This window comes from Protopterus annectens, chromosome 1.part0 (assembly GCF_019279795.1).
Source record: "Protopterus annectens isolate FY-2018-M chromosome 1.part0, PAN1.0, whole genome shotgun sequence".
Classification (NCBI taxonomy): domain Eukaryota; kingdom Metazoa; phylum Chordata; order Ceratodontiformes; family Protopteridae; genus Protopterus; species Protopterus annectens.
In genome coordinates, this window is record NC_056725.1 from 4,547,393 (window position 1) to 4,561,642 (window position 14,250).

At 38.8% G+C, this 14,250-nt stretch overlaps 1 protein-coding gene across 4 annotated transcripts in view; it reads right to left on the minus strand.

Annotated features, from left to right (window-relative positions):
- The window catches only part of CLPTM1 (CLPTM1 regulator of GABA type A receptor forward trafficking), a 1,743,979-nt gene that overhangs the window by 1,300,181 nt on the left and 429,548 nt on the right, over positions 1 to 14,250 (minus strand). For all 4 annotated transcript variants that reach the window (XM_044078057.1, XM_044077978.1, XM_044078148.1 and 1 more), the window contains one exon: positions 13,741 to 13,858. In XM_044078057.1, coding sequence (XP_043933992.1) covers positions 13,741 to 13,858 — 118 coding nt within the window. The remainder of the gene's footprint in view (positions 1 to 13,740; positions 13,859 to 14,250) is intronic.

Below are 14,250 nucleotides of genomic sequence, written 5' to 3' on the forward strand. Positions count from 1 at the left end.
TATCTCCTAGACTGCAACATCCTGTCACCTACTCAGCATGGTTTCAGACCTGCCCATAGTACCACTACAGCTCTCCTCTGCTTCACAGACACAGTAAACCGTCTCAAAAATGAAGGCCTGCAAGTGTCAACTCTTTTTTTGGATATGTCCAAAGCATTTGACACAGTCTCACACCAAATCCTGCTAAACAAACTAAATCAATATCATCTATCTAATTCCACTCTTACCTGGTTCCAAAGCTACTTAACTGACAGGTACCAAGCTGTGAAATGGGAAAATTCTCTCTCTCCTCAGCTGCCCATAACTATAGAGTCCCAGAGGGTTCTATCTTAGGACCACTACTATTCAGTCTTCAAAAATGACCTCCACACCTCCACACAGCATGCATCTATAATTCAGTATGCAGATGACACTACCTTAATCTGTGCTGCACAAAACATTCCCACCCTCCTGCAAACAACTCAACTAGCATTCTCTGACGTTGAAAACTACCTTACCAAAGCCCAACTTATCCTCAATCCAAAGAAAACTCAGCTTATGATTATAACCAGTTCTAACAAAAACACTAACAGTCAATTCACTATCTACTCCACAAATGCTACTCCAATTGCTCCAGTGGCAAAGGCTAAGCTATTGGGAATAACCATAGACTCCCACCTAAAATTTGATAGTCATCTGAACTTAACTATTAAAAATGTACATGCCAAACTGGGGTCACTCTACCGTATCAAACCATTTCTTACCAACAACACAAGATCAGCCATTGCTCGCTCCCAACTTCTATCCACCCTACTCTATGCATCTCCCATTCTGACTAATCTCAACAAAACTGAACTAAGCAAAATGGAAGCTTGCTATAACAGAATTGCCCGCTTTGCTGCAAATTGCTCATATAGAACTCATCACTGTACTGCTTTGAGACAGCTCCACTGGCTTGAGCTGCCCAACCTCCTAACCTACAATCAGCTCTGCCTCTGTCATTCTATCTATTACCTCCCCAATAAGTGTCCTGCCCTCAAAAACCTAGTACAACATCACTCAGCCAAAAGGCATCTTAGATCATCAAGCAAACTACTACTAGAAGTCACCAACAGCTACAATAGCTTTGGAGATGCACTATATAGTAGTTCGGTGGCTAAAAAATGGAACTCTGTCCCTACTAGCATTCAAAACACATCATCCAAAGCCTCCTTTAAAGACCTCATCAGGCAACATCTCAAGCAAAGTTGGCAGTGCCATGATTCCTCCCCAGGCTAGTGAAAGCGGATAACATATGCATACTAAATCTAGAGCAATTTATAACAGTTTTTCAATCTTACTCACAAACACTGGCAAATCTACAATGTATGTACTGTACCTGTGTACTATGTATGTATTCTACCTACATTCCAAAGTTCAGCTGTACACCACAAATCTATTACTTACCTTTATTTTTAAAATTAATATCTTTTTTGATTGTTCTCTCCACTGTAACTGTTTGTTTGTGCCGCATACCACTGTAAAAACATGTCTCTTGTAATTTGTCTGTATACTGATTATGTCTAAATAACTAAATGTGTCTGTAATTTTTCTTTGTGGACCTTTTCTCCCCGGGCCTCTGCTGAAAAAGGGCCTTTTCGGCTCAGTCAGACACCCCCGGTTAACAAATGTAAAATAAAAATAAAATAAAATAAATAAATTATGATATCAGTCCAAGCCCTACTTAGGAAATCAACTACCAGATCATCAATTCTTTCTACAACTCACTGAATATATTAAGTATTACTGTTATTCTATCACGGTAAGGCTTCATCATGTTAAAACATAAATTTTGCATATGTGCCTCCTACCTGGCAACTCCATCACATAAGTGACATCACCTACCTTCCTCCTGTGTTGCTTGCAGCTTCCTCTGTTGAACAGGAATAAGCACCATTACAGTTTTCTAGAATGATTACGTTTTGGCTTACACTATCCTGTCATACCAACTCCTTTGACTGCAGTTTTCTTTGTACACAAGTGTTCCTGTGTCAACCCTCATGAGCTTAGTCCTGAAATTCACCACCTACTCCACAGCAGACTCTGTGGTAACTAGGGTCATCTTCCCACACATCATAAATAAAGTTCATCGTCCCTTCACCCTGTGACTATACTATAAACTATCTCAAATGGTGGTGGTAAGGGTGGAACAGATTCTTGAAGTGGCTCTCTATGCAGACAGAGAAGACAAGTCAGATACTTGTCACGCCTACATTTTAACTGGCCTGTAAATGCCCTCAGCACGTTCTTAAGAACAGAGTTAGCGATTTTTTCCAAAATGTATGTTTGTGGATGGTACAGATTGGTTTTAAACTACCAAGTGTTGAATCTTTTCACCGTTCATCCCTCATTCAGGAGTCCATTCTCTGTTTATCCCTTACCCTAGCCTACAAGGTTTGCCCTTGAGAGTCAGAAACCTGCTCTCTCTCTCTCACTCTTTCTCTCTGTATGGTAGAATACAAAAGTTGTACCTGTCCCAACACTTTGCACTCTTTCCTAGCTCCTGTTCCAAAGGAAATCCAGTACTTTCCCACGGATATGCTTCAAATTTTGACCTACTAATGCCAACCATCTCTTCATCTAAAGTAGCCTCTTCCAGAAGAGCTAAAGTACTTCTGATACCTGTGGTTCAGGTTCAGACCTCCTGTTATCCCAATCTCTTTCCCTGAAGAAATCATACTAAATGGATTGTTACATATGTTGTACTGTTGAGGTAAACAAAAAAGGCCGAAAAATGCAAGTCTACAGCTAGTGGGATTTAGCTTTATTGGCCTGAATGTACACATAAAGACTTAACTAGCAAAAAAATCAAGGGTATTCAAAAGTCATGTAGCTAAAACTCTGTTTTGTCCTTAAGAGGTCATTTGCATATATCACGTGGGCTTCCACTGCACAAGATTTAAGGTACTACACAGTGGATACTCTAGCTTGGCTGGGTCCTTATTGTAACTTTTACTAAATGGTTTGTCTGCGTGTCTGCCTGACCTTTTTATCCTGTGGTTGAAGGGGGTAATACAGTGATCTCTTCACAATCATGGAAGAATAGCTGCTGCTTCCAGAGAAACAATATTTCCATCAGATGTTGAGGTGGTGGTGAAGAAAGCTGTGCCCTCAGCCGAAAGATACTTGCCACCCTGAGAAATACTACCACTGATGATGTCCCTTTCCAAGATGGAATATTCACCATTAAGCTGGATCATGGAAACTCTATTCAAGTTGTTGACTTGGGAACTTGCATGACCAGTCCATCTAACAGGTTTGGATGATGGGTAGCACTTTTCCTACCTGAACGACAGTTTACCAGCAGCTCTACAACATTCACAGTATTGCTGGCAAAGATGAGTGCAAGAAGCATGTCCCACTGCTATAGGTCTTGATGGCCAAGAAGATGAATCCATTGCCAATTGTCTATTATAATGGATTTGGAGAGGGCAGAACACAATGCTGCTAGGAGTGTGTCCTTGCTACAGGATGTCTATCTCATTTGGGTCAGATTGCTTGGCATCATGTGCAAAAGTGTGGGTTGCAGGAGAAATATGGGTTGAAACACGAGTATCAGCTGGAAGTAAAGCAACTGGTTGGCCTGAGATTCCTACCAGTGGATGACATTTTCACTGAATGCAGAGGGCTATATAACAATGTCTGAGTGCAGTACAGAGCTGCTTAGTCAGTGACACTTTTACAACTGGGACATTCAAGATCACATGAAATATAGCTGAACAAGCAGTGCTGACACCCCCTCTTTCTGCCACCATTCTGATCTATGAACAACTTAGCTGTGGAAGATCCATGAAAAACTCAGTGTCAGAGGCTGGTACAGGAGGCTACAAATACAATGCCATACACACCGTGATGGTCTGCGTGAGTGATGGGATATGTCATCTGTGGACAGCAAACAGGATTCTTCTTCAACATGAAACCAACAGCTCATTTCCTTTTTGTTCACTCTGTTGCAATCCTTTCTTCACCTTTCATTCAAACAATGTGGACTCAACATACAAGGTGGAGATAAAAGGCCATCCTAAAGCATTCTGCAAATCCAGTAAGCCAACCAGGCTTACCTCCTCATGGACATAACTGAACCTGCTGACCTTGCTGCTCCATTTGTTACATTATGCAAAAGCATAATGGAGAACATAGTTACAGTATTGATTGTTGCCACTTGTGATATCATCTGTTTTTAGGCATTACACAGGGGTAACATTTTCCAGGGTCTCTAGGGGTTTATCTGCTAGATCAAGTTGAAATCTGGGTGACATGCACAGAGTAGTTGAGAGCTCTGACAAAGTACTCATTACGTACACACTATTCCCCAATTAATCCATAAACCTATATTCCTTGTCTGGTGGAAGCCTCAACTTGGGTTTCCTCCAGAGCCTCTCCTTTGGTGAGGGCCGACACCACAAGAGAGTCAATTCAAGGGACAGGTTCCACAACATCTAGTTCCGGTCTTCAAAAAAAAAAAAAACAAATTCATCTTTGTCTGTATTATGCTCTATGACTAATTCCTGTAAAAAAAAAAAAAACCTTAATTTCTAGACACTATCCTATAAACACCATCATCCAGAACTATATTCAAATATATAGTATAGAATAGTCAGCAAAATCCAACAAAATGATTCCACCACCCTTATGGGATTTATCACCCATATTTTGTTTACGGACAAGGATTTTATCAAAAATATTTCATCAGCTGATAAATTGTAAGCAGGTCTTCTACAAATCAAATTTATGTCCCTAAATCAATTTCACACAATATTTCAAAAAGTTGCAGGGAAAAGTGTTAAGGCGGGTTGTATTTTGATATGCTTGTACTTACTCTCATGAGTGCAACTCAAAGGGTAAAACGCACATTTGTTAAAAAGGTTTTTGCAGGTTTTAAAAAGAGAGAGAATACATACATTAGTGAATGTCCTAATCTGAGTGAATCATACAGGGATGAATTTAGTTTTTTATAGTGTAGGCAAGTAGGTGTGTGTAGGAAAATGCATATTTGAATGAAAAAGTGGTGGTTGTGAAGATATGACAGACTCGTATAGCAGTGTGTATATACCTGTAAGTGTTCACAGGTTAGGGTTAGAGTAAGGGCGGTACAGAAACAGATTCAGTGCTGTATGTGTTCTGCTTCTTTTTATCTTGTGCAACGGTTCTGTTAGGATAAGTTTTTTTTTTAATTAACATAATGTGCAGGGTCAGGGTTAGGGATGGGGTAGTGTTTGGGTTAGCACACATGAAGAAATTCAACCTTGCCTCTAACCCTAAACCTAACCATACATATTATGTTACTAAAAACACTTTCCTTAACGGTACCAATACAAAGATGACACGATCTTGGTTTTGTACCTAGGGTTTACTGATATACTGCTTTTTAGTGGGAGATAAGTATTCAATGTTTTATGACTCACTCTTCTGAGCCATTCAGTGTTTTGTGAATCTTTCTTTTCTACCATTTGTGATTCTTTTTTGAGTTTTCTACCTTTCATGACAAAATCGCATACATATACAAACCCTGTACTTTGTAAAAATAAATAAATAAATAAAATGTTACATCTCTGAGCTCAACTCCTGGAAATATTCCATTAAGCCAACAATTGACAGTCTATTGGGTATAGGGCACATTTCCACTGCATTTCGATTATGTATAAACAAATATTTTATCCAATTTATGTCGGTGACCCATTCATTCTACCCATCTTCCAATCTAATCTGCTTGAGCAATAACAAACATTCTTCTTTACCACCATGCACAAGATAATCCTGTTTTAAAGCCTTCACTTAACCATTAACAGTGTCACCTCTTTAAAGATCCATTTTATCATTTACAAATATGGCAAACTTACCAGCTTGTAAATTACTAACTGTCTTGGACTCCAAACATAATATTTAAGCATACTGCAACCTTACTAGTGTGTCATTTCTAGAATACAGCTTCACTCCTTTACTCACATTTGCTGTAAACATTTGAAACCATGATGTTTCATTTGAATGCTTCACACAATTACTGTCGGCTATACACAGTACACATTTCTATAAACTTTCAAATGTATACACACATACACACACACAAAGTGAAATGAAAAAGTATTTGCCCCCTTCCTGATTTCTTATTTTTTTGCATGTTTGTTACACTTAAATGTTTCAGATCATCAAACAACTGTACATATTAGACAAAGATTACCCAAGTAAACACAAAGTGCAGTTTTTAAGTGATGATTTCATTTATAAAGGAAAAAAAACTATCCAAACCTACATGGCCCTATGTGAAAAAGTAATTGGCCCCCTAAACCTAGTAACTGGTTGTGCCACCCTTAGCAGTAACAACTGCAATCATGCATTTGCGATAACTGGCAATGAGTCTTTCACATCGGTGTTGAGGAATTTTGGCCCACTCTTCTTTGCAGATTGTTTTAATTCAGCCATATTGGAGGGTTTCCGAGCTTAAACCGACTTTTTAGGTCATGCCACAGCATCTCAACTGGATTCAAGTTCAGACTTTGATTAGGCCACTCCAAAACCTTCATTTTGTTTTTTTTTATCCCATTCAAAGGTGGACTTGCTGGTTTGTTTTGGATCACTGCCCTGCTGCAGAACCCAAGTGCGCTTCAGCTTGAGTTCACGAACTGATGGCCGGACATTCTCCTTCAGGATTTTTTGGTAGGGATCAGAATTCATGGTTCCATCAATCACAGCAAGTCAACCAGGTCCAGAAGCAGCAAAGCAGCTCCAGACCATCACACTACCACCACCATCTTTGACTGTTGGCATGATGTTCTGTTTTGGAAATGCTGTGTTACTTTTACACCAGATGTAACGGGACACACACCTCCCAAAAAGTTCAACTTTTGTTTCATCAGTCCACAAAATATTTTCCCAAAAGTCTGGGGGATCATCAAGATGTTTTTAGGCAAAAGTGAGACGAGCCTTTATCTTCTTTTTGGTAAGCAGTGGTTTTCACCTTGGAACTCTGCTATGCATGCTATTTTTGCCCAGTCTCTTTCTTAAGGTTGAATCATGAACACTGACCTTAACTGAGGCCTGCAGTTCTTTAGATGTTGTTCTGGGTTCTTCTGTGACCTCTTGGATGAGTCGTCGCTGCGCTCTTGGGGTAATTTTTGTAGGCTGGCAACTCCTGGGAAGGTTCACCACTGTTCCAATATTTACTCCATTTGTGGATAATGGCTCTCACCATGGTTCACTGGAGTCTCGAAGATTTAGAAATGGCTTTGTAACCTTTTCCAGACTGATAGATGTCAATTACTTTGCTTTTCATCTGTTCCGGAATTTCTTTAGATCGTGGCATGATGTCTTCCTTTTTGGGATCTTTTGGCCTACTTCACTTTGTCTGACAGGTTCTATTTAAGTGATCTCTTGACTGAACAGGTCTGGCAGTAATCAGACCTGGGTGTGGCTAGTGAAATTGAACTCTGCTTTCCCAAAAATGTGACTAACGACAGTTACGTCATGATTTAACAAGGGGGGCAATTACTTTTTCACAAAGGGCCTTGGAGGTTTGGATAGTTTTTTTGCTTAATAAATAAAATCATCACTTAAAAACTGCATTTTGTGTTTACTTTGGGTTATTCTTGGCCTAATATTTGTCTAATATTTAAATTTGTTTTATGATCTGAAACATTTAAAGTGTGACAAACATGCAAAAAAATAAGAAATCAGGAAGGGGCAATACTTTTTCACTGCACTATATATATATATATATATATATATATATATATATATATATATATATATATACACATATACATATATATACATACACACACACACACATACATATACACACACGGTTTACTATCACAACATCGTACATCAGAACGTAAACCGTTCAAAAATGTGGTTTACATGTTTGATGTGCGGAATATTAATTAGGTTGGAATATCAACAACCTAAATGAGGAGACGTTGAATTCAACTTCTGAAATCTGTTGTCCCCTTTGCAGCAGTACATAAGTACCAGATCTGTACTGCATAGCGCTGACAGTAATGTTTTTGCAGGAGGGCAAGCCCCCCTGCAACCCCCACATCCCCTGTCACATATATTCCAATTCGGAGATCACACTACAGTGCAGAAAAGGGTAAATCTCCTGTTCTGCAGTGTCCCCCGATCTCAATACATAACATCTCGCACATATGAGCGAAGGCACAGTGGCATTCACTGAACAGGAGACTCACAGAATTGAAGGGTGGCAATATGGGAATCGGCCAACTTATGTGTTAAGACATTCCCATGTTCACCAAACCTTCATTCTGCATTCTGACAGTAAACCTACACACACACAGTGAGAGTTTGTGTATTATTGATCTATATATAAACATATGCATGCGCGCGTGTGTGTGTGTGTGTGTGTGTGTGTGTGTGTGTGTGTATATATATATATATATATATATATATATATATATATATATATATATATATACACATACAAACACACACACACACACGTATGTATGTATATATACACACACACGAGTCTGTGTACTATTGATCTACATATAAACATACACATGCGTGAGTTCCATGCGTGTGTGTGTGTGTGTATATATATTATATATATATATATGTACGTATATATACACACACGCACATATATACGTGTGTGTGTATATATGTGTATATACTAATAGAGAGAGACACACACACATCTCTCACAAAAGTCACACACACACACACACACACACACACAGTACTTGCTAACCAGTGCACAGAACTGATCCATGATGTCAGTCTTCAGACTCAGTCCAGGAGTAGTGTCCTATTATTTGGCTTGAATTTTGCTGTCTACACCCAAGCTTTCCTCTAAACATACTATGAATTCCTACAGCAATTACCCTTATGAAGACCATTCAGCTTTGTGTCTTGAGTAAAATCACTGAGACACTGTGAATTATACAATGACGGCTTGTTAATATTAAAAAATGTGCATGCTGATGGGTCAAGCCCAACCAGTGTGACCACTGCAAATCAAGCATGTACCAACAGAAAAAGTCCAGCAAGTACCATTCAGCAACCAGACTTTTCTATTGGAGTATGCTATGGAGGGACAGGTACATTCTCAAAAATAAAAAGACAGAAATGTACCCTATTTTCCCTCTTTTATGTGCTTTCCCTTTGTAAGTCTCAGCAGACACTCATACCTGTCCAGTGTCCAAAACTCAAAACTTCACAGAACGTTCAAGATTTTTTTGTCTCATAGTAAAACGGAGATTCTCTTTCTCCATTGCTACTCTTAAAAGGCAACAGACAGAAATGTTCTTTTATCTGTTACTTTTGTTCAACAGCACTAATGTACTATGCAAGCGTGGGAACACGAATCCTATACGCATGTGCTGTACATCAAAAATCGAGGAAGAATGGCAAACAACTTGGAGGAACACTACTGAGCCACTATACAAAGACATTTAGGAAAGGTAAGCAATTCCTTAATTAATGTCAATGTTTAATAGCAATAATCCAGTCGTGTGAGTGGGTTAATCAGGATTTGCCTAGAGTTGCTATGGTTTGATTACGAAGGTAAAAGCCCAAGTGATCAAGCCATGCCAACCATGGGTAAATCCTGATATACATACACCCACTTGTGGGTTACTGCTTAAATCTCATTTACAACAAAACTTCAGAAAAGTTTGCCTTAAAAAAATTCCAGTGAAGTTCTACTGTCATTTTTATTTTGACATTTTTTTCTGAATTAGAATTCTAAGGAGAAACAAAATCTATAATATTTTCAATGCGTGAGTGCTATCCATGCACTACTATGTTTCCACTTTACAAGCCATGCCGTTACAAGTCACCTGAAGGAGGTTTTGTCAAGCAACTTTATTTTTTTGCATTTTGCTATTATGAAAGTCTACAAATCACCATCAAAACATTTTAACAAATGACTTCTAAATCATGTTGCAAAATAGAAAGAATGCAACACAAATGCAAGGAGTTTAATACTGAAGAACACAAGAATTGTTAATTTGTCTAAAATAATGTATTAGTGGTATCTAGTGGTAAGAATGAAACATTAGATATTTTATCCTGGCTTTCAGGTTACAGCTGATACTAAGGCTATCCACAGCTAAAAAGCTTCCATCCAGTAGCTCTGTAGTTTGAGTCCCTCAATCTCCATTTGCCAAATGTGTGACTCTAAGGAAAACACTTAACCATTGAGTGCCCTTGGGGCCTCCACTGAAACACAAGTTTCAGTCAGGCTAGACAAATGAATTAAAAAACATATAATTATGCATATAAATAAACAAACCTTTCCAACAACCAGAAATAGACTATTATAGAAATAGAAAAGCACCAATTCTTCGTACAAAATCCCAACTGCAGCTGCACTTCATAGCAGCAGGGAAGTAATATTGTACAGTATTTTTTTTAACTAATTCTAGACAGCAGCACTTGACATACTGCTTTTCTGACTAAAGCCATGGCATTCAGCTTTCCATTTCACAAGATGGAACACACACTGTGACAACAAAAGTATTCTGTGGTAACAAATGCTGTTTTGAAATAACTGCATTACTTTGACTGGAGCTGTAACATGGCAGGCCTCCTGACTGGAGCTATATGTGATATTGGTGACATTCTGCATTTCTACAAATCACTTTATAGCACTGAAAATTTAACCACACGAAGCAATATACAATATTTTCAAATGCTTGAGGAGACCGACATTTAACACTGCAAAGCCGAAGCAAAAATAACAGGCACACACAATAGAGCACTACAGCACAGTAACGAGCCCTATTATGAGATGCTCATCTGGGGTGTATTAAGTAAAGCTGTGATGCATTTTGCAACAAAATAAAAATACTACTGAAAAAACTATAGAGGGAAGGATTCTTTCTCCCCTGTTCTGAGGCTTGGGGAAGAAAGTGGGCAAGTGTATGGCTTGATTCAAAGATGTGTCTATGACCCCCTTGGGCTCCTACAGCAAGAAAAGACTGATGTAATGGCACCGGATGGTTCCCTTTATACCAAAGCGCACTGATGTCAGGAAGCAGCATTCGTCAGCCCTAGGAGAAGGGAGATTTTTACTCCGGTAGTTGAGCTGGCCAAGGGCTTCCACAGCAGAAAATCCCACAAGTCAGGACTGTCAGCGAAATATGAACATCAACATTTCACATTAATGCTGAATGTAAAAAAATTAATATACACAATTACTGTGTTATGAGAAAACCAGATACCTGACTGAAGATGTGACACTTTCTACTGCACTTTACAGCAACAGAGAAGTTTTGATTGCAGAAAAGGTCAAAAAACAGACTGATAGTTTGGGCACTTGTGAAGGAAAACAGAAGATGATCTGGCGAAAGTTTTGGAGAGACAGGAAAAAAGCAAGTGGAAATAAGGACATACAACCAAGAGATGGACGGATGGATGGATTGTGAGAGACAACCTGACGGGCATAACTGTTGAAGGCAGCTGAGTGGCACTAAAGAGGGACAGGTGGCAAGAGCTGAAATGAAACCATGACTCTATGAAGAAAAAAAACGGGAGGGGGTGATGACTATGATTTACAGCAACAAGGAAGCCAGACATTCCTCACCTTTGTACAGCAACCTACCAACTCTTTCTCCCACACACACATATTCTCTCTCTCTCTCTCTGTATTGGGAGTAGGACTAAGAGAAGGAAGTTACCAGGTTATTTAACATTGCACTAAGTAAATATTGAAAAGGTGTGCGTGTATATGTGTGTATGTAAATCAACAGTGTCCATCATGGTGGTCATTATCGAGAAACCGACTATCCAGCAATGTTTTATGGCCTAGCAACAACCCTGCAAAATCTATTTCCTATAATGCAAACTGCAGAGCATTACTGCACTCAAAAAAATCCTTTGTTTTTGTTAATATTTTTTTCAATTTTAAAGAATGCTTTTACTTGTTCTTAGTTGATTTTTTTAAATTAGGGAAATATTCTTTTCCATTTATGATTGAGTATGCTAATACCACATTTTCAGGTACTGCTAGACGACAACACATTGTATACATATCTGGTTGCAGATTTGCAAGGGTGTATGAACATGTGTCAGTTACTTTATTCAGACTAGCCCCAAAAGGCAGAGTATAGCATTGTAACACTTTCCTAGCTGGTGTAGTAACATTCTGTACTTTATCGGATGGAACACCAACATTGTGCTGTACCCCTGCTATACACCTGTGACTAGAGCTATGACATGGTGTGGGGAGTGGTCCATATGGAACTGTGACGCACACTATTGCACTTTAAAGCAACAGAGGAGCAAAATTAATTTTAAATTAATTCCAAAAAGCAGCATCTGATATTGCAGTACTTCTGTGCATGTCTAAAACTATTATTTCTTGCTCTGCATTTTATTACCTAGAACACACACTGACAATCTAGCTCTGTCCCCAATGCATTTGTGAGGTGATGTGACAGCTGTCAGACCACAGCATTTTACTGCTACTGTGGTGGTAGTCAAAAGAGCTGTAAAACTAGGGATGTTGAGTCCAGTACTTCAATGACAGTATTACGGCTGTAAAGAGCAGCTTCAGACCCAAAGTCTTTATGTAATAATGATGCTGGATGGTTTGGAGATGTGCCCAATCATGTCTAAGCATCAAGGAGAGCAGTCTAACATTTGTATATAAACAGTTCTTGTGGCATGGATAAAATGCTTTGCTGTGCCAGACTGTGTCCATGACACTGTCAGCTACTGGAAAGGCTGGATTTAAAATATACTCCTCTGCAATTACAGAATCAATCCAAATGAATCACAGTTATCAGATAAAATGCTGAAGCCACATTATCTGCTTTTACACTCATGTAGGCATAAGACTAGATGAGCCCTGGGGATCAGTTTTTCCAACTTTCATTTCTGTGAACTACCACCACTATATGTAGCCAATTGCATCTATTGGGCTTTACCTCCTCATTGCTTATGCAAAACAAATCTTTTGTGGGCTTGGTTGCTTTTGGAGACTGTGCTATACAGCTAGACTTGCCGCCTAGCCAATATTTTTCTGGAGACTCTAAAAAAAACTACATTTTTATTTTTTTTATTTTTTATTTTTTTCTGGAGACTGTAAAAAAAACTACATGTCCAGAAATCAAGAAATGACTTCACAAACTTCAACATTCTGACCTGCATGACAAACAGAACACCAGAGTTTGCAAAATCACCGTCTTCAGATAGCAGTTTTGTTGGGGTTTTTTTTGTTTGTTTTTTTTAATGAAATTGCTTCAACAGTGAAATGTAGTCACATCAGAGGACATTCAGAAAACACAAATTTGGTTTTCAGTAACAAGTTCACATGCCCACTTTCATCACAAAATGTGAGTTGTGTGGAGGTGAAGCAATGTGGGTTTAAAAGTGTGTGTGGTTTCTTCCACTTCCAAATGTGGCAACCTTATGTACAACCCAGACTGCAGTGTGAAGACCACAACAATGCTATCATTGCCATACTTTCTATAAATCAATACAACCTGAAGACACCTACATCCTAGCAAGCTAGACATAATGGTATTCAAAATCCTTCATACCAGTTAACTTTCTGCTACACCTGCGTATCTGGGCACTCGGTTGGCTGCACTAAAGTTGTCTTTCTATCCATCTGCCACAGTAGGTAAAAAAAAAAAGCCCTTTAGGATTCTTATTCCTCTGGGTAGTCTACCATGTCCCACTGGGTCTAGAAACCACAAAAAGACGGGCAAATTTCTTGGTGCTCATGAAAAATTTTCAATACTCTTTTCTTACTTCGTGATGCGTGAGCTGTGGCAATGCGTCTGTACTGTCCTTTCCGCTTAGGATCTGGGTGGAAACCACTCTTGGTGAAATACACATGGACATACAAGGAACCATTCTTTTTTATATGCTGCAGAAAAAGAAAAAAAGTTTCACAAGAATTGAGAAAAAAAAAAAAGGAAGTCATACAATAATTACTTCAATACTCAAACTTCAAAAGCACTTCATTCTTCAGATAAGCATTTAGCTAACATGAGGTAGTCAGAAGGACATAATGCTGAAGACTGTTACACTCACTTGCCTAAGAACAAAGAAGAAAATGCAGTACCCATAGTCTTCAGCACTTCTCAAATGAAGACTCATAAGATACAAATACAGGCATAGCAGTGTTAAACACATCAACACGAATGGATGAAATTTACAATTACTTTACAAGAACTCTAAGCAAGGGTACAGCAGTGCTCTAAAGGATGAGAAACGCTATCCATAAATGTTGACTAACATGCTCCTGAATAATCAGAG